Source organism: Ictidomys tridecemlineatus, chromosome 11 (assembly GCF_052094955.1).
Source record: "Ictidomys tridecemlineatus isolate mIctTri1 chromosome 11, mIctTri1.hap1, whole genome shotgun sequence".
Lineage (NCBI taxonomy): Eukaryota > Metazoa > Chordata > Mammalia > Rodentia > Sciuridae > Ictidomys > Ictidomys tridecemlineatus.
The window spans coordinates 47,556,567-47,577,245 of NC_135487.1; the positions used below are offsets into that span (position 1 = coordinate 47,556,567).

A 20,679-nucleotide genomic window follows, 5' to 3' on the forward strand; every position below is an offset into this window, starting at 1 on the left:
CTTAAAGTTAACTTTTTTTCCCACAGCCAGTAAAAACACAATTCACTAACCGTATCGATAGGGGGGAATCACACAAATGTTTGGATGTATGCTTGTGAGTAGTCAGAATATGTTTTAGCATTATCCTAGAAAATGCTTTTGAAGTATTTCTGTGTTTTTTAAAATTACTCATTTTATATACAATTAATAGGCCACTAACCAGCTCTTTTCATCTTTTTGTGAAACTAGTTTTGCTACTAACAGTAATTTTGAGTACACCCAAAATTGAAATTTTTATATATTTGAGAATATAACCTTTTACTAAAATTTCTTTCTCCATTTAATAGGAAATAAATTGTCAATATATATTTTTCGTATTTGTACATATATACACACCCGCGCACACACACACACAGTGATTTACATGGAAACAAATGCTGGAAGGTATGATTTGAATTTTTGTCTTCAGTCCATCTAAGGAAGCACCTTTTCTGGCTCTTGGCTTTTACATTAATGGGCTTTGGAAGTGTATTGGTGATTTCCAGAGTCTGGAGGCCAGCAGTAGCAGATGCTTTGAGAAAATATGAGGATAAATAAGTAAAGGTTTGGCCAAGGTGCAGAACATTGAAAGAGAAGGCCTCATGGTCCTGATGAACTTCAGAATTGTAGAGTTGGGCTTGACTTTGATGAAGAATACCTTTTTTGCATATACTTTTTCAGAACATTAGAAGACCTAATGGAGGGACATCAGTGTGTTTCTTTGGGAAATATTACAGTGCTAACATAGAAAGATGAAGTATTAGATAATGTCTTTGATTTTGATAATAATGACTTTTATTAACACATCCTGAGCCTTGTGTAACAACTGACCATCCTTTATGGAATTTTGAATTTTGAATAGTGTCAGAGAATAAAACCCTCTACCTCTCAGGCTATTAGTTAAAATGTGTAATTTAGGAGTACAAATTTGAATTTGCTTTTTAGTGTGTGTAAAAGTTTGTCAGCCTGTTTTACTTCTTTATTCAAAAGTACTTTTAAGGTTTAGTATAAATTAGGATAACATGAATTGCTTTGTATTATTCAACTTTGCCAGGATTAAAAATAGCAGCTAATTTGAAACCTCTGTTTAATCAGTCTATTAATGTTTTAGGTTGATGGTGTAAATATTCAGGGTTTTGCAAATCACGACGTTGTTGAAGTGTTACGAAATGCAGGGCAGTTGGTCCACCTAACCCTAGTTCGCAGGAAAGCGCCATCATCTACTTCTCTCCTGGAACAGCCTACAGACAGAGGTAAATAATGTTGGCATCCCTCATTCCTCATGGAGTCTAGGTTTGAAGAATAGCAAAGTTATGGAAATTTTTCTGTGAGTTTGAGTAGGAAAAATTGTCCACTTTGAGTAATGCAGTGATGGAGAAATGAATCGGCTTGTTTGTACCTTGAAGAAGTGTTTTATGTGCTTATTATAATGTGTCAATCCAAATATTAGGACACAAATCTTGATATGCACTAAGCTTTTTGAGCTTCTTTAAAATAGAGATGGGAATCCAAAGAGCTTCTAAATTTCATTTACTGTTTGTATTTGAAAAATAAAGCTTTGACACTCTTTATCAAAATTAAACAGGGAGCCACTCAACTTGTCTAATACTTTGACATTTTACAAACTTCAGGTTTTTTTTTATTATTTTTATTTTTCCTTTTTTCTCCTCCTCCTGCTTTTCTTCCCTCCCTCTCTTCCTTTCCTTTTTCCTTTCCTCTTTTTTCCCTTCCTCCCTACCTCCATTACTGGGAATTGAACCCAAGGGGACTTTAACCACTGAATCACATCTCCAGCCCTTTTTATTTTTTATTTTGACTCCAGGTTTTGCTGAATTACTCAGGATGCCCTAGAATTCCTGATCTTCCTGACAGCTTCTGAGTCCCTGGGATTATAAGCATGTGTTACTGTGCCTGGTCACCACCGTTTTCCTCTAAATTGCTATGCTTCATATACCTTCAGTATGCATTCCTGTACCTATTTGTGTACTCCTAGAGGCATACAGTCATACTACTTTGTATTGTAAAATTTGGTGGTGTATAACACTTTTCCCCAGCTATACTAGCAGCTCTGATTAGCATTTTTTAAGAAAAATTGTGGTAACAAACACTTAACATTAAATTCACCCTCCGAACAAATTTTTAAGTATACAGGACAGTATTGTTAACTCTATTGCACATTGTGTGCAGGAGATCTTCAGAACTTTTCTGTCACATAATCAAAACTGCATACCCATTAAATAAATCCCTGTTTCTCCCTCTTCAGTCCTTGGCAACCACCATTCTGTTTTCCATTTCTATGACTTTGCTTAGCTACCTCACATAAGCAAGAAGAATCCTGTGGCATTTGTTCTTCTACCATGGGCTCATTTCACCATTTCATTTTGTGTAATGTCATCAAGTTTCACCATGCTATATATAGCATGTGACAGAATTGCTTTTTTTTTTTTTTTTTTTTTAGTTTTTTTTGTAGTTGTAGATGGACAGAATGCCTTTATTTTATTTGTGGTGCTGAGGATCGAATCCAGTGCCTCACACATGCTCATGCTAGGCGAGCACTCTGCCACTGAGCTACAGCCCCAGCCCAATTACTTTTTTAAGACCAATAATGTTCCACTCTTTGTACTACATTTTTAAATGTATTTATTCTTTTTTTAAATAGTCATTTAAAAATTTTTTTCTAATTTGTTATATATGACAGCAGAATGCATTACAATTCATATTACACATATAGAGCACAATTTTTCACAGCTATGTATTTATTTTTAATGTACACTTATGTTATTTATACCTGGTGGTTACTGTGAATAATGTTGCAATGAATGGTTGGCATTTTTTTTTTTTTTTTTTGTACCAGGAATTGAACCCAGGGGCACTCAACAACTGAGTCACATCCCCAATCCTTTTTTGTATTTAATTGAGTGACAGGGTCTCCCTGAGTTGCTTAGGGCCTTGCTAAATTGCTAGGCAGGCTTTGAACTCCTTCCTGGCCTCCAGAGCTGCTGGGATTACGGGCGTGTGCCACCATACCCGGCTAGCATTTCTTATTTTAGTAGTTGGCTATGCATTTGTGGATATGAATGGATTCATTATCTAAAAAATATAATATAGTGCTTAAAGTTTCATGTTAAGATCATAGAAACTTTTTTTTAAGAGGATAGAGAGAGAGATTTTTAATATTTATTTTTCAGTTTTCAGTGGACACATCATTATTTTATTTTTATGTGGTGCTGAGGATCGAACCCAGCACCTCGGCGCATGCCAGGCGAGCATGCTACCACTTGAGCCACATCCCCAGCCCCTCATAGGAACTTTTAACTGGCTATATTTTTTAACTTTTTATTGTTAAAAAAATTTTAAACAAACAGAAAAATAATAATATAATGAGTTTCAAAGAACACACTATTTAGATCCAATGGTTACTGTTTTGTCGTATTTCTTTATCTAGTTACCTTTTTTACGCTGAACCATATCAGAGTGAGTTGTAGACATGATGACACTTTATAAACTTTAGTCTATCTTATAAAAATAAGGACATTTTCTTATACAATTATATTTTTATCACACCAAAGGAAATTAATAGTAATTCCTAATATCAAATACTCAATATGTGCTTGAAATTCCAAATTTCCTGAAACTGTCTTTTACACTTTCATTTTCTACTCCTTCCCAACTCCAGTGCCCCAAAAAACTGCCACAAACCATGGCCCAGTCATGCATTGTATTCATTGCATTTGTCATGTTTTTTTTTTTTTTGGGGGGGGTCATTAATCTAGAAGAATTCACCTCCACCTCCATAGCCTAACCTTTTATTAAAATTAAAAAAAAATAGTGCATTAGTTATGCATAATAGTGGGGTTTGTTTTGACATATTTAGAAATGCATATAATAGTTTTCTCCATTTCAGTCTCCAGTACTATTTCCTTCCCTCCCTTCTTCTCTGGCATAGACCTGTTGAAGGGATTAGTCCATATGTCACTAGAATGCCACATTCTGAATTTGTTTCCTTGTGGTGTTATTTAATTTGTTCTACCTATGTTTCCTTTGAGTTAGGAGTTACATAGTTAAGGAACTACGACTCCAGTTAGAATGGCAAGCCATCAAGATTACAAACAATAATAAGGGCTGGAAAGGATGTGGGAGGGAAAAAACACTTTTTTAAACTCTTGTTGGGATTTATAAATTACTATAACCACTATGGAAAATCAGCATGGTGGCTTCTCAAAAGATTAAGCATGGAACCACACATGACCTAGCTATACCACTCCTTTGTATTTATCCTGAAGAATTGTAGAGATACATGCATACCCAAGCTAATAGCGCAATTCACAATAGCCAAAGCATGAAACCAGTCTAGGCGTCCATCAGTGGGTGAATGGATGAAGAAAATGTGATATATAAACACATGGAATTTTATTAGCCACAAAAAAGAATAAATTTATGTCATTTGAAGGAAAATGGAACTTGAGACTGTTATGTTAAATGAAATAAGCTAAGCTCAGAAAGTCAAGGGTTGTATTTTCTCTCATGGAAGTTAGAGAAAATGAAAAAAAAAATGGAGCGGGGGTGATTCTCATGAAAATAGAAGGGAGACCACCAGGAGAGTAGAGGAGAGAGACCAGGGGAAGGAAAAGGGGAGATATTAGGGACTTTATTGACCAAATTATATTTTATATTGTATTATTTATAAATATGTAATAATGAATCTGTTATGTATAATTTTATTACACCAGTAAAATACTTGGAAGAAAAGAAGAGCTAGCTTTGTGCAGTAGCAGTATCATAGCCAATGAGGTTTACCCTCAGCAAGATTATTGCAAACTGAAATCAAAACTACTCTGAGATTGCCTCTCACGCCAGTTAGAATGGCAAGCCATCAAGATTGCAAACAATACTAAGTGCTAGAGAAGATGTGGGAGAAAAAAAACACTTTTTTACTCTTGGTGGGATTTGTAAATTAGTACAACCACTATGGAAAAAAATATATTTTTCCCAATATCCCACCATGACAATTTGAAATATAGTCAGCATTGGCAATTTTTGACAGCTCTATGGAACAAATGAAGAAGTAGTTAGGTCAGAATGATATTCAGGCTAAACATTTTAATAAGAATATTTTATAAATAATGTACAGTTATTTTCAAGATAAACTATTATGAAACTTGTTCAACTTTTCTTATATTTGAGAGACATAGTGACTTTCTGATGACTTTGGATTGCTCTAGTACTTTACTTATCTCAGCTGAGTCAAGAGAGAGGAGTGGTCTGCACCCAGGGGAATTCCCTCCCAGTCCCTTGCAGTTAATAAATCTGTTATACATATGGTGGTTACATGCTAGAACCTAGTGGAGCCCAGAGTAATTGGTTTAGCTTATTATGCATATCTTTTTTCCTACCCACCACAACAGCAAGAGCATCAAGCCTTGACATTTCTCCTATTCTAAAGCTGTATTGAAGGTCATCTGCCCTTGCTTTGTCAGGGACTTCCCCTTTTTTTTCTTTTATGTTGTTTCATTCCTTTTTCTTTTAATACTATCAACAAGTTTACTTTTGGAATCTCTTGATTCTTACACATGGCATTTTAGGTTAAAGAAATTAAAGGTATAAGTTACCTGAGATGGCCTTAATGAAGTTTTGAAAAGGGAGAATAGGAGTGACCTATGTTTACTTAAATACGCATCTCGGCTACTGGCGATTCAAGTCTCTGTTCTTGTTTTAGGAACTGTTGTAGAACCACCCAAATCACCAGCTCTCTTTATAACTGGAGCAGTGGAAACAGAAACTAATTTGGATGCAGAAGATGAGGATATTGAAGAAAGAATGGATAATCAAAAAAAGGACAATATACAAGCCTTAGAAAAATTGGGTAGGCCCAAAGCATTTATTTCAGAGCACTTTGACTTTTTCATTTGTTAACCACTTCCTCTCTTTATAGTTCATCTGAGTAATCATAGACATTTTGAAGATTTAAAATGGAGTATTCATAATATCAAAATCTTAACATTGTGGCAGTTGGGGACCAAGCATGTTCTTGTTTAATCTGTTAATTCCATTAATTTTGAGTACGTATTTGTTAGTATGTAATGACTGTTTTATCTTGTTCTTAGCATTTTTAATTATTGCGTACTTTAGCTTGTATATTAGCATTGATGAATATTCCTAGATTATAGCTATCTATACATGTAGCAGTGTTTCCCTTTCACCATAAAAATTAATAATTTTCACCATAATAATTAATGTAAATGTATATATATTTTAATATTTTTTTAGTTGTCAGCGGAACTGTATTTTATTTATTTATATGCAGTGCTGAGAATTGAACCCAGTGCTTGCTAGGCAAGTCCTCTACCATTGAGCCACAATCCCAGTCAATAATGTATATATTTTTATATTGCATCAAAGTTCCAGGATGCTATATATTTACTTGTTGATTTTCCTTTTACTTGCTCTGCACTTCTTCCTTTGACTTTGTACTTTGATATGTCAGCTATGACAGTCGACAATATTCTGCATAGATATGGAGTCACAACTTCATTCAGTTTCCCACCCACAGATGCTCAGGAAAGGCCTTGTCAACTGAGTGAAGTACCTTGGAACACTTATCACTATCTGTTTTCCAGAGACATTTTAGCTTTGTCTTGCCTCATGAAAGAATGGCCTCAAGGAAGGAGTTAGCCCCTCACTTAAGTTAAAAAAAAAAAAATTCCTGATTTGAAAACCTACCTTTCTTATTTTTGACCTAGGTAAATAGTAGTTAATCCTTGCTATTTTAATTCAGTTGAGCTCAGATTATTTTTAGTGAGATGTCTGGTGAAAGTAAAATACATTCTGAAGTTAGAAATAAATAAACAAATAAACAGATTCACATATTTTGGTATTGGGCCTGAACCCAGGGATGCTTTACCATTAAGTTATACTCATAGTTCATTTTATTTTCTATTTTAAGACAGGGTCTCATTAAGTTGCTGAGGTTGGCCTTGAACTTGTGATCATTCTACCTCAGCCTCCTGAGTCTCTTGAATTTCTAGCATAGGCCATCACACTGGCTAGATGTATTTTATATGTGCTTTTTGTTTTGTTTTTGTTTGGTTTGGTACTAGGGATTGAACTCAGGGTGTGGGTGCTTAACCACTGAACCACATCACCAACCCTATTTAGTTTTTTTTTTTTTTTTTTGAGACAGTCTTGCTAAGTTGCTTAAGGCCTCTCTAAGTTGCTGAGGCTGGCTTTGAATTTGCAATTTTCCTACTTTGACCTTTTAAGTTGCTAGAATTACAAGTGTGAGCCACTGTTCCAGGCTATTCATGCTTTTTGGATTAACTTCACTACATTTTTTTTCTTCCTGCATATGAACAATTTTAACTCAGTAGTAAAACTCAGATCTTCTAACTATTATAAAGTTAATTTTCTTTTTTGCTTTTGGAATAATTGTTTAAGATAGTCATGTTAATCATTTGTTTGATCATTTTGTGTAGCCTAGAATTTTTTCAGCTCTGAAAGTAAATTAATCTCTTTCCTCTGACATGTAGTCCTTCGTGCTGTGCCTTATAAAGCATAACTGTGTTTTTATTATATAATTGAAAGGTGGAAAGTCAAAAGAATTATTGGTAAAATATCAACATTATTTTATATATGTGTATGAACTGTCATCTAACTATCATGTTTTTAGGCTTAGAATTCAGACAGTACATTGCAGATTTTTATTCAGATTCATTTACACATAAGAAATTAATGCCTAGAGGTAACTTATCAGGCAAGATGCTAGAACTCTCTTAAAAATTTCTAAAGAACTCCTAGAATTTCTTAAGGAAATATTAACAGGCACACACAGACACAAATGTGCAAAGCCCAAGTGAATTTGATATCTTGTTTTTAATAGGATCTTTGGTTATTGCCTAAATGTAATCTAGCATATCAGTCAGTTAATATAGTTATTTCATGGATGTTCTTTTGTATGTCTGTTAATTCAAGTTCTCTAGTGTTCATTAGTCTTAGACCCTGGTTTCTGAGGTTAGCCTGTTTTACTTAATGATTTGTGTTATGTGATCAAGCATCACATGCACCTGAGATGAGCTGTCTGTGCTGAAGACTGAAAGAGCTGATACTGCATATGACGTCTGATTTTAGGCAGATGGTCATGTCAGTTGTGATAAGTGTTCTGTAACTGGTCCAAGCTTATGACCAAATTGAGAGTTTAACTTAAAGAAAGAAGGTGGAAGTTTTTTTGTTATGTGAATATAAGTTAAAATTGTAGTTTTTCCATTTGAGCTTTTTTCTGGTCAACGTTATTCAGACTACAAACTGTGCTCTGAGCATCTGGCTAAGACCACATGGAGGACAGGCAAGGCACTTAAAATCTGTTTTAGCACTTTCAAATGATCTTCCCGAGGCAAGAAAGGCAATATTATATCAAGCAAATCATAAAGATACACAGATCCTAATAACAGGGACAGAAGACTGGTGTCAAGACCAAAGGTTGTGTTCTGTTAAAACTCATACAGCTTGGAGTCAGACCAGACAAGCCTGTGTATCCATCTGCAGAGGTGGAAGCCCACTCGTATCGTGTCGGTACACTGGATTGTAAAGATGTCTCAATGAGCTTTTATTTTTTCCAGTGGGTAGGAGGAATGGCACTATTTTGGAACGATAAACCTTTAAATTAAATCCTTGTATGCCATAAACAAATAAAACAAAGCCAGATGCATTTTACTGTTAAACTATAGAATGTTTACATATAAACTCTGTATAATTCAGATTTCACTTATAACTCATCATTTCCTCTTTCCTTCAAGATATTCCTTAACAACAAAAGCCCCGTCACAATTTTGTCACAGCTGGTCTTTACATTAACATTAGTCTTATAAGTTACCTCTGATTTACTTTTCCTAGTGGACCTAAGTTAATGCATTTTCCTTTTTATTCATTTCCCCTTTACTTACTGAAACTGTGCTGTTGTTGAAGAATTTAGTAGTTTAGTGTGTTTGGCTCACAGTAGCTTTAACGTTCTTTTTTTTTTTTTAAATGTCCAGAAAGAGTCCCAAACACTCCAGAAAATGAGCTGAAATCCAAATGGGAAAACCTACTGGGCCCTGATTATGAAGTAATGGTATGTTAAAATCCTCTAATAAAAAACATTCAATGTCTCATTTCATGTCAAGTTCCTAACAGTACAATTGAAAGAAATGGGAGAGCCAAATAATAACTAGCCTGCCTTAATTGTTTTTTTATCCTGCCTTGTTCTCTATTGGATCAATTGATTTTTTTTCCCTTTTCCTTCTTTTTTAATTTTATCATTTTAAGCTATATGAGATAGTTAAGGATTGTACATAAGCTTCAGTTACAATTAGTAGACACTTAGTTCATGTTGAAATCATTTAAGTTGACAATAGGCAGAAAAATACTAGGGGAGAGAGGGCTCGCCTTTAAATTTATAACCTGTATCAGCTGCTTGAAATTGTTGGCATTTTTATGATTGCTTTTATGATCTGTTTGTTTTATTGTACACCGAAAGGACTGTGGATATTAGTCCTATGTTTCACAAAGAATCTTACAGTTTTATGAGAAAAATGAAAGAATAATTATCAAATGTATTTAGAAGAACAGGAAGTAATTTAGGTGAGGTATAAGTTTATAGTGCCAGTGGTCCATTAGGCTTCCTTTCACCTGTTATTAGGTTCATCCAGTAAGGGATTGGTTACATTTCCCCATATGAATCCACATGAAAGCAGAAAGTGGTGTTAGAAAAGCCCAGGCAAGGTTCACAAATGCAGTAGTAATCAAATATTCTTTTAAATTTCTATTGTCATTCACATTTTCTTACATATGTTTATCATTAATACTTCCTGGAGACTCTTTTTCTCTTGGTTTTGAATATCCAGTCGCTATTGTCAGGAAATTTCCAGTGTCCTTAAGATGAGTCCAAATGGTTCACACTTAAACTGCCTTTGCTAATTTTGTGCTCGTGTGTCAGTTCTCACAACTGTTGCTTCTCTACTCCACAGACTGAGAATCCTGTCATTAGCCTACCATCTAGCAAATGGCCTTTTCCCCCCCATCCTTAGTAGTTTGTTATTCAAAAGAATGTGGTTTACCAGTATTCACCAATGGCCAGTATTGTGATAGGCTTTTGTTTGTTAAAATTTTGTCCTCCTCATAACTACCTTTCCAGATTTTATTGATTCTATGGTGAAGTCATAACCGAGGGATTAAAAAGAGGAGATGGAAATTAAAGTTGGAACTTTAAAGTGACAGCTTATTCATTGAAACTTGTTGGCTTCTTGTTCTGAGAAATGAGGGGCAAAAAGAGGAAGCCAGGCAAGATGGATGAATGAATGCACATATTCTACTATTTCTTATTTTCTTCAAGGGTCTACTTATCTGAAATGTACTTTTAGAAGCTTTAGTTGGATCATTGTTTAACTTATCCCCTCCCTCCAGATGCAGCATATTTTATTAACAACTTACAGATGCAAATCGTCTATGAAGTACTTTTGCTTGCAAGGAATTTGCTTCTCTGGATGTCCACCACTGAAGCTCAGAACAATAGTTTTAGGCCAGGATTTAAAGCTTTAAGTATTCCCCACATTTCCCACAAGGGACCAGATCTTTCTGTTTGTGCCTTTGCCAGCTATTTCTCCTGAGGAAGTGAGCTTGTTATAAAAAGTCAGATGCTCTATTTTACCAAATTTGCCTGACTTTACTGACCTTGCAAATTTTAAGAACCAACTTTGAAAGTAAAAATGGCCATGCTCTTGCTTTTGTCAAAAGAGTATAATTTTTATGGATTCAATATAATGAAGGATTATATTAACATTTTAGGGATCGAGGATTTTTAAAAATGGTAGAGTCGGCTCTCTGTATCTGTTGATTACATGTTTGTAGATTCCACATTCTTTTCAACCAACTGTGGATCAAAAATATTGAAAACAATTTGCATCTGTACTTTGTTTTCTTGTCATTTCCTAAACACATAAGAACCATTTATACAACAGTTACATTATATTATGTATTACGCGATTAATCTAGAGATGACTTAAAGGGTGTATGTGAATGTATTCCTAGATTATATGCAAATACTATACCATTTTATGTAAGGGACTTTGGATTTTGGTATTCTTGGAAGTCCTGGAACTAATCCCCAGCAGATAAGTGAGAGACAATTATATTTATTTGCCTTTACCCTTCCTTTAACTTTTGGATAATTTAGGAAAAAAGATTAATATTGAGCAAAAATATAACAATTTTATATTAAGCTCTATACATATGTGATTTCGGAAATACAGGACAGAGGTTTTCAGATGGAGTGGTCAACATATTATAGGTTTTGCAGATGTTTTCAGAAAATCTAGGAAGAAATAAAATTGTGCTTTGACAAATATGGAAATATTTTTCTTTGAAATTTAGGTTGCTACTTTGGACACACAGATTGCCGATGATGCTGAGTTACAGAAGTATTCAAAGGTAAGCACTATATTTTTAACATTACCAGTCTCTTATAGTCGTGAAGAACCTTCTCTAAATTCTTGCTGAATCAAGTGGGTTATGAACTCCCATTTTAACCCACTTGAATCCAATGTATGAAATATGATATGTCAAGAACTATGTAATGTTTTGAACAACCAATAATAAAAATTAAAAAAAAAATTCTTGCTGAAGAAACTGTGTGACCTGCAGTTTCCAAAACTTAGTCATAGATGTTTTCTGGAATTGTCATGGGTTCTCATTGCTATGAAAGGTGATGGTTGGATATGCCTGGGAGAGTGAGATCCCTCAGCCACTTTTAGAAGCCACACACCCAGGTGTGACTCACTGGCCCACCTGAGAGGTAGTACAAGTAACAGAGAATGTTAGCTTTTCAAGTATCATAAGAAGTGTTTTGAATAATGTTTCATGAAAATCAAGTCCAGGAACATAGACTTTAAAAAAGCCTCAGGTCCAGATGTTCATCTTCTGAGTACAGGCAGTGGTTGTTCTTAAACTCAAAAACATTTTTTTTTTAATCTTTATTTTTAATGGCAAAATGTGGGAAGGTAACTTTGACAGATTTTTTTGACTTTTTTTTTTTTTTTTTTTTTTAGTATTCTCTCACTATAAATTAATTTTATAGTTTCAGATGTAGATAGTCAAGGGAAGGGCCAGGGCAATTAAACCTGGAGAAAACTTCCTGGTGGCTTTCTCAGCAAATGATATGCAAGGCAAGATTTTCCTGCCAAAATAGTTTCAAAAAACATTTTGTAATTCCACATGAGAGATAAAAGCTGAGCCCACCTTAAACTCTGCAGTCAGATGCAGTACTCAGCATGGATTTTTCAGGGCCCCATCTGGGTTTTGTAAGAAGTGGAGTATCTCTTTAGATAGTTCTACTGTTTCTGCCTTTGTGTATTTGTGATGAATATTTTTCTTTCATAATTTTGTTACATGTGCTCTTGTCTCTTTGGTTTGTATTTTCAAGGCTGACACTGGAGATTATTTCTTTCCTTCTAAGCTTTCCTATATTTTGAGCCACTTGTTATGACTGTTTTGACCAACTGACCAAGCTTTCCTTAGATGCACAATGTAAAAGCTACATGGCTCACGTTGTAGTTAGTTTTAAATTATTTGCCAAGTCAGCTTTATATTAGATAAGTCATTGATTAAATAATTCCATCTAAAGATGTTTAGGGAGATTTAATTCAAAATAACAGGAAGAAATTGAATACTTCTTCAAACTTCAATTGCTCTTAATTACTATAATATGGTTGAACATTTACTTGAGTCCTAAAACCAAACTGCCTGAGTTCAAATCCTACCTTACCCAGAGTTTGATAGCTGGGTGATTTTGGAAAATTATTTAAATTATGTATCTCAGTTGTGCATGTAAAATAGGACTATCAATAGGTTATTAATGTTATTAGTTGCTTTATGATTTGCATAAGAATGCATCTAGAATATTTGTAAGCACATAGTAGGCTGTTATTTATTTTTTATGACTCTGGGGATCAAACCCAGGGTCATGTGGCCACTGCAATGTTTTACCACTTGCCCCTTGTTGGTTTTATTTTTATTCTTGTCTTTACCATACAAATCAATTGATGTTTAGCCCTAAAATTAGTTTTTAATTTATACTAAACTCAGATATTAGAAAGTTTCTATATAACTGTCTTCTGATTTACGGGGTTTCCTGTGCCTATTCTACTTGTAACACCCATCTACAGAATGCTTAATTTTAGTTATTTTTCTATTTTGGATTTTCCATTTTAGAGTAAAATTTTGAAGTGAAATTCTCAATGCAAAAACAACAACAGCAACTCTATTTGCCATCTTCTAGTTCTTGAACATATTAATCATAGATTATAAGGACTTTAATTCAAATATCCAGGTGAATTTTTTTTATCTGTTTTCTACTGTTTGGTGTTTTCTCTTATTATTGGTTTTTGGTTGTTTTTCCATAATGCCATAATTTGAATGTCCAACATTATGAATGACAACTACAGAGGGGTTCAGGGCTTCTGCTGATGTTAGAGTGAGACATCTCTGGATAGAGAAAGCTATCTGTTGATAAATGGGGGGTTATTTATGCTGGTGGGCCACCCTCTCAGTGAGGATGCAGGGGAAGTTCTGGAAGGGTTCAGTCTCTTTCTGGTTTTCCCTCGTTTTTAGGATATTGCCTTCCAGGAGTTCCAGGTCAGTGCAGGGAGTGTTACTGTCCCCTCAACCCAGTAGGACCATCTCTTCAGCACTGTGGGGCTGCTGGAAACTTTATATTGCTTTTCAGAGGTTTCCAGATTCGCTTTTCAATGTCCTGTGCCATATGGCTGTAGACTTTGGGGAGTTGTCCTTGGCCAGAAAACATGTCCTGGATTAGGCTCAGTTCATCATATGGTACAGGTTTTGTTATCTGTCCTTTTATGCATGTTCAAAGCCATGGTGACCAATATCATCATATTTCATGATATGTGAGAAAGGACAGACAGTAAGCACACTGACTTGGTGTTCACTTCTCAAGAACGTGATTCTCTCTCAGTCCCGGCAGAAGGTATTCTTCTGTCTTGTCCTCCCTCATTGCCTACTGCTAGCCTTACTCACTGTGTCTTCTCTCCTGAGCAGCCTCTATGCAGTATACATATTTGTATTCAGTAGTGCTGGTGTACAGGGTGGGGAGGAGTGAACAGAGCTTCAGAACCCCCTTGTGCAGTGTTCCAGTACATTCAGCTGTTCATTCATTCATTAATTCACCCACTCATCAAATAGTCTACTTGGTGTCAAGTCTTTTGCGCATTTGGGATTCCAGAAGAGAACAAAGCAAGGGGTGTGTGTGTGTGTGGGGGGAAATCCCTGCTTTGTGGGATCTATTTCATTGGGGGAGACCAAAAATAAATAAGTTGCTTAGTGTTGGTGACATGTGTTGTGGAGACAGGGAATTCAGGTGTGGGGTAAATTTGCAAGGCCTCATTAAGATGACATTTGAGGAAACACTAGGTGAAATACTTGCCTAATTTTTCTTCTAAATAGTATGAACAATAATACCTGTGTTGCAGAAGATTAAATATAAATACATGTAATAATTCAAAGTACACGTATGAAGACACAAATTGGTGTGAATATACTTTGTATACAACCAGAGATATGAAAAATCGTGCTCTATATGTGTAATAAGAATTGTAATACATTCTGCTGTCATATATAAATTTAAAAAATTATATAAATAAATATACACATGTGATATGTGCCTTAGTTAATATAGGGCAGGGATAGCACATCAGAAATGGCCAATAAATACAGATTTTATTTTCTAGAGGTATACCTCTAGTCCTTTTTAGACTTTTCAAAGCCCCTTTTCTTTCTTTGTTTCTTTCTTTATAAATATTTATTTACTTGTAGTTGAACACACAGTATCTTTATTTCTTTTTATGTGGTGCTGAGGATTGAACCCAGTGCCTCACACATGCAAGGCAAGCACTTTACCACTGAGCTATAGCCTCAGCCCCCCCCAACCCCCCACTTCTTTTAATGTGCTATTTTAAAACATCTAATTATTGAATTGAAATTTTGTTTTGGAAAAAGCTTCCCCCCCACACTCTGGAAGAGAATCACCCATAATTTTATTTTCTTCCTTTCATGTTTCATTATTACTTGTATATATGTTTGTAGCCAGTATACTCTTCCTTTGTTTAACAGGCATATGAGAGAGAAGGGGTGTATAATGTTTTCATACATTTTCCTACATTGATTTCTGAATTGAAAATGTCCATAGAATAATTCTTCATTTTGATAAGCCATACACACACACACACACACACACACATTTAATTTGGTGGTGCTAGGGTTTGCACTTGGGGTCTTCTGCATGCTAGGCAGTTGCTCTACTACTAAGCTACATCCTCAACCCTGTAATTTTTCAAATCCCCTTGTAATTGGAAGTTTAGGTCATAAGTCAGTAACTTCTTATTTTCTCCCTAAGTGTAGCCAATCACAAGCATTTCACAGAAGAGAATGCTAAAAGTTGCACAGTTTGAATGACTAGCCCAAAATTATACAACTGTATAGCAGCAGAGAGTGGACTATTAGTGTTTTCATTTACTCTTGAAATAGTTACTGAGCTCCTACTATTTGCCAAACATTGTGCTGCTATCTCTGAGGAGCGAAATGTTGTAAGACCTTGCTTGGATTCTGGGTTTGGGTAGAGACATAGTAATAGACAACTGAAAGATAACTGCATAATAAACTTATTAATGCCTTGTAGATTGGGAGATGTTCTATAAATGAATTAACAGGGTGAACAGAACATAACTGGAGAAGACCACTTTATTATTATTATTTAATTTTTCAAAAATTTATTCTAATTTTAATTCAATTTTCTCCATGAACAGTGGGGATGAGGAACATTGAAAATAGCTCTTACAATTCTCTGTAGTTTTTCTGTTTTACTTAAGGGAGCAATTCTCTTCTTTTTGCATGTATGATGTTTATTCATTTTTATCAGTGAATAGTATTTTTATATTTAATTTTTAATTGACATTTGTGCTTATTTATGGTGCACAGTATTAAAACTTGATAAGTGTACATAATATGTAATGATCAAATCAGAATACTCAGTATTTCCATCTCAAATATTATCATTTCTAGAATTGAGACCATTTTAAACTCTTCTCTGTTTATTTAAAATGTGTAATAAACTGTAGGTACCCTATTGTGTAATAGTACATTGGACCTACTTCTGTCCCTCTAACTGTACCCATTATCCACCCTGTCATTGTCCTCTCCCCTTCCATGCCTCTAGTGACCTCTATCCTACCTTCTCCTGTGTAGCTATCTTTTTTAGGGGAGGATACTTTGGAGAGGAAGTCAGGGAAAGCTGCTTGGAAAATAAGAAAACCTTGTCTATGAAGGCAAGCCCATCACACATGAAGATGCTCCTTGAATCTTTAAGAGTGGAGGCTGCAGGGTAGCAATGATCTAAAGACAACCACCCTGAGCAGCACCAGCTACAGCCATGAAACATGAACCTCCTCACAGGGGAGTGGCAGCTTCTTGGAACATAGGCTTGAAAGGTCAGAATGTGAAAAGCTGGGGACAGGTGAGCATCAGGTGCAGCCGCCCTGTTGTGGGGAAGGGCTGGCATGTGGGAGGAATGAAAGTTGTTAGCTTCAGAGTGTCTGGGCCCGACTCAGGACACTCTGTTGTTAAATGAGGCTGGTGGGGAAGACCAGGTGGCACAGGGCCCTGAGAGCCCTGGTGATCTGTACCAGGTAACAGCAGTGGCTGTTTTGATGTGGTGTCATGGCATGATCTGATGCCAAGGATCTGCCTCTGCCACTCCTTTGTGAAGGAGGTTCATGTTTCATGGTGCTGCTGAGGGTCTGGTTGTCTTTAGATCATTGCCACCCTGTAGCCTCCACTCTTAAAGATTCAAGGAGCATCTTCATGTGCGATGGGCTTGCCTTCATAGATAAGGTTTTCTTGTGGGTGGAGTTGTGGGAAAAAGGGAGGCAAAAGCCATTTGCAGTGGCTTGAGCATTAGCTGCACGATTTCTAGGAAGCTGTTAATCATGACACAAGAACAGTTCCCGCATCTGGGGAGACTTGCACTTTTAGGGATGCTTTCTTGGCAAGTGTTTACTATTAAGATAATCACAGTGCTATGAGAGAAGAGCATTAAGCTCATTCTGTGACCTTTCTGCTGGCCATCAATTGTAATACAAATGAGCATTAGTAATATGCACAGTATGGGAAGCAGAAATAGCAGGCAAGTCTGTCCTCTGGTTTTGACAGAACAAATTGACAGTTTTCACTTCATTTCTCCCCTGAATTATGTTCCCTGAGCCAGAGAACTTTAAAATGTGCTTTTCTCTTTCCTTCTGTAATGAGAAAATGAAATTTTAAGGTTGTGGGATGTGCAGGGCTCTCCAGGGGCTGCAGTAGTGTTGCCATTACACCATCACCAGGGTTTGGTCTTTGCTTTAAATATATGTTCTTCGTTTTTCATGATGATTCTGTTGGTCTGCAGCATTTCCTCCTTCGTATTTTTCATATGAGAAAATTAAGCATCAGGCAGGTAAAAAAAACTTGCCCCAAATAAGATGCAACTTGTAAGTGGAAGAATTGGATAAGAAATCAAGGATTATACAACTTCTAGACCTGCGCTCTTTCCCCCTCCCCCCTCTTGTTAATTTTTAATCGATAATGTGTGGACAAGAAAAAAATTCATAAGATACAGGTGCAGAAAATTAAGTTTCTCTCCCATCCCAGTTGCTGCTTTCTCTTCCCTAGAGGCAACCACTGTGAACCAATTCTCAAGCACTTAATTTTATACTCTGCTGCTCTCTTTTAAGTAGAGAAGAACACACAGAGTCAAAAGTGGCAGTAGCAGCAGTTTCCCACTTGGGCAGGGTCTCTATCAGGAGCATCAAAGGTGCTTTTTCAAAGTGCACATTCATTTTGCTCTTGTGGTTTTGGGTAAGACCCCCTAAGAGAATTTCGGTCTCTTCCTTGCCCCATTGCATTGAGAGTACTGTGCCTGTATTGCTAAAATGCATAATGCACTTTCACGGATATAGACACTACTTCTTTAAGACAGATGAAGGAGGCATATTGGGAGGATGGTATTTGAACTATACTCAAGAACGGATTTGGAGAAACAAGTGCAGTGATATTGCAGGTGGAAGAAATACTATGAGCAGAGGTGGGAGAGTGTCAAGTACAGTGTTAGATCAGGTGTAAAAAACTCCCATATCCTGTGGGCCAAGAAGATAGCATAAACAATATCTAAAATGATAACTGCCAACTGACCTGTGACCTTGGGTTTAGGGTTCTGAGAGAACTCTCATTATCCTGTACCACAGAGTACATACTACATATTTTTTTGAACATTCAGAATTAACATTTTAGAAGGAGTGAGAAAAACAAATACTGTATAAATGAAGCTCTAATGGCTTAGTTGATTGTCTTGCATAACCTCTGAGTGAGCACAATTAGCTTTGTGGCCATTATGCTTGTGGCTCATCATTACTTTAAACATTTAGCTTCATTCTTGGGAAGTTGCATTTTGTTTATGGTAAATTTAGTAACCGCCTAGTCTTTAAACATTAGTTACTCCCTAATCATTAAACACAAATGGCTATTTAATATTTTCACTCTGGGAGTATGTGTGTGGCAAGAACCCGCCATGGGGTGTGTTCTTATTTTGAGTTCAACTTTTTTGGAAGTCCTCCCCCATCCAACTGACACATCTTTGGAGCATTTCTTTCCAGAAGTTTTTCCTCCCCCTGAAGCCATAGCACTTATATTCCCACATGAGCATTTTGATATCTTATTTTAGGATCCTAAAAACAGAGCTTTTAGAGAAATGAATGGGATGCCATTTGTTTCATGACGGGTCTCTCTACTCCTGGGTTGAAGGCCTCTAGCTTTCTTGATCTTGGTTGACCTTCCTCATCTCAACAGTGACAGTAAATCACACAATGGTCACACTTTTTGGATGCATTTCCTTCCATCCTTTACCTGTCATATCAGGATCATGAAAATCCTGCTGCTCATTAGCTTTGTCAGTTTCCATAGGACCCCTCACGAAGCACATTGAATAAACATCAAGAAGCATGACATGGGTGTGTGTGAAGGTATCAATCATCTGTTGCACCCACTCCTGTCATTTCAGCACTTTCCCCTCTCAAAGAACTCAGAATACCAAAGGGGTGGACAACTGAAAGAGACAGATGAAATGGTTGATTTGTTTAGTTGCTAAGTGCAGCTGGGACAGGTAATTAAACAGTCCCGCTCCCGCGGAGAAGCCTGCAGCAATGTAACATGATGTCTCAGAAACCCAGCTGCACTCAAATTTAGATTCAGAACTAATATTAGGTAGGCCTCCTTCAGATTGACAGATCTCATAAACATCATTTCTGGTTTATTTGTTCAGCATGGTTGAAGATGAAGCCTTTGTGCTTTGTTTGTGGTTTAAGTTTTCTAGGGAGCATGTGGTGTTCACAGATATCTGCAGGAGTGGCCTAGAAGGGCACAGCCCCATATCCAGAGGGTAAGGGATGCCAGGAGTGAGCCTCTGTCAGTCCTCGGTGCCCCAGCTCTTTCCTGACTTCATATGTTCTATTGGAGGTGTAGATGGGGTAGATGGGGTTAGCCATATGACTAGATGAGGATGAGTTGGAGGGGTAGGTTGGGTGGGGAATACTGGAAGGGGAGACTGGAACCACTTCCCTCCTTATCTTTTTTAATTTTGATGTAGCATATTGTTCTGTAGTAGCCAAGGTGTCTCTATAACTACAGCATGTCTTTGTCGTAATTTGGGCACTTATTTCCATGGAGAGATTGTCACCACCATCTGTTCATTTATTCACATAAAAAATTTAGTAATTATCTTTTTCACTCGCCTCCTATAAGCAACCCCCCCAGAAGGCTTTTTGTAGGGCAGACTCATTTTGTCCTTTTGAGTCTCACCTCAAATGTCTCTTTCTTTTTAGAGCCTATACTGGCCACCTTTCCAGACTAACCTTCACTGTTGTGTTCTTATGCCATGACCCTCAATGGTTATGTCAATGAGGTGCTGGTAAATGTCTAGCTCTCAAGAAAAGAAGGGCAGCCCCAGTTGTAGCACTTACCAATATCTGTGGTGTGAGTGCCCTGACATGGCCATTTCCAGCTATCAGGTGACATCATTTATTGCTGAGTTGGGAAGCCATGCACAGTAGCACTTCATTGTTAGGCTCCTCTGCAGAAGCAGGATGTTTAATTACCTGCATTTAGCAACTACACAAATCAACTGTTTCTAATGTGTTTTTCAGTTGTACACAGCTTTGGTATCTCTGATGTCTTAGAGAATATGTCTACCATATGGATATAAATCACTTTGAGAAAATAGTGGGAAAACAGAAAGAAATAATGAATTGATGGATTTTGAGTTCTTATTTTATTTATTTTAGTATAATTAATTATAATTTTATAAACTTAATTTTAAATAATGGCCAGGTTTAATAACCTGGCTCACAACTTCACTAGAAATTGAATGATCTGCTTTCACATGCCTGTGTGAGCCAGCTCCAGCACCCCACTGGAGGTGATCTCTGGGTGGACACTGACAACTAACTCTCTGCCCTGTAGTGTTTGGCTTATAAACAAAGGAAGGAAGACAGTCGGCAGAGATGGGTGGATTTCTCTGAGAGTTCTTACTTCCTT

General features: G+C 36.4%; 1 protein-coding gene across 5 annotated transcripts in view; it reads left to right on the forward strand.

Moving 5' to 3' along the window:
* Positions 1–20,679, forward strand: part of Patj (PATJ crumbs cell polarity complex component) — a 344,745-nt gene that overhangs the window by 47,090 nt on the left and 276,976 nt on the right. For all 5 annotated transcript variants that reach the window (XM_078026378.1, XM_078026375.1, XM_078026379.1 and 2 more), the window contains exons 11-14: positions 1,130–1,271; positions 5,735–5,881; positions 9,045–9,121; positions 11,419–11,475. In XM_078026378.1, the coding sequence (XP_077882504.1) occupies positions 1,130–1,271; positions 5,735–5,881; positions 9,045–9,121; positions 11,419–11,475 (423 nt within the window). The remainder of the gene's footprint in view (positions 1–1,129; positions 1,272–5,734; positions 5,882–9,044; positions 9,122–11,418; positions 11,476–20,679) is intronic.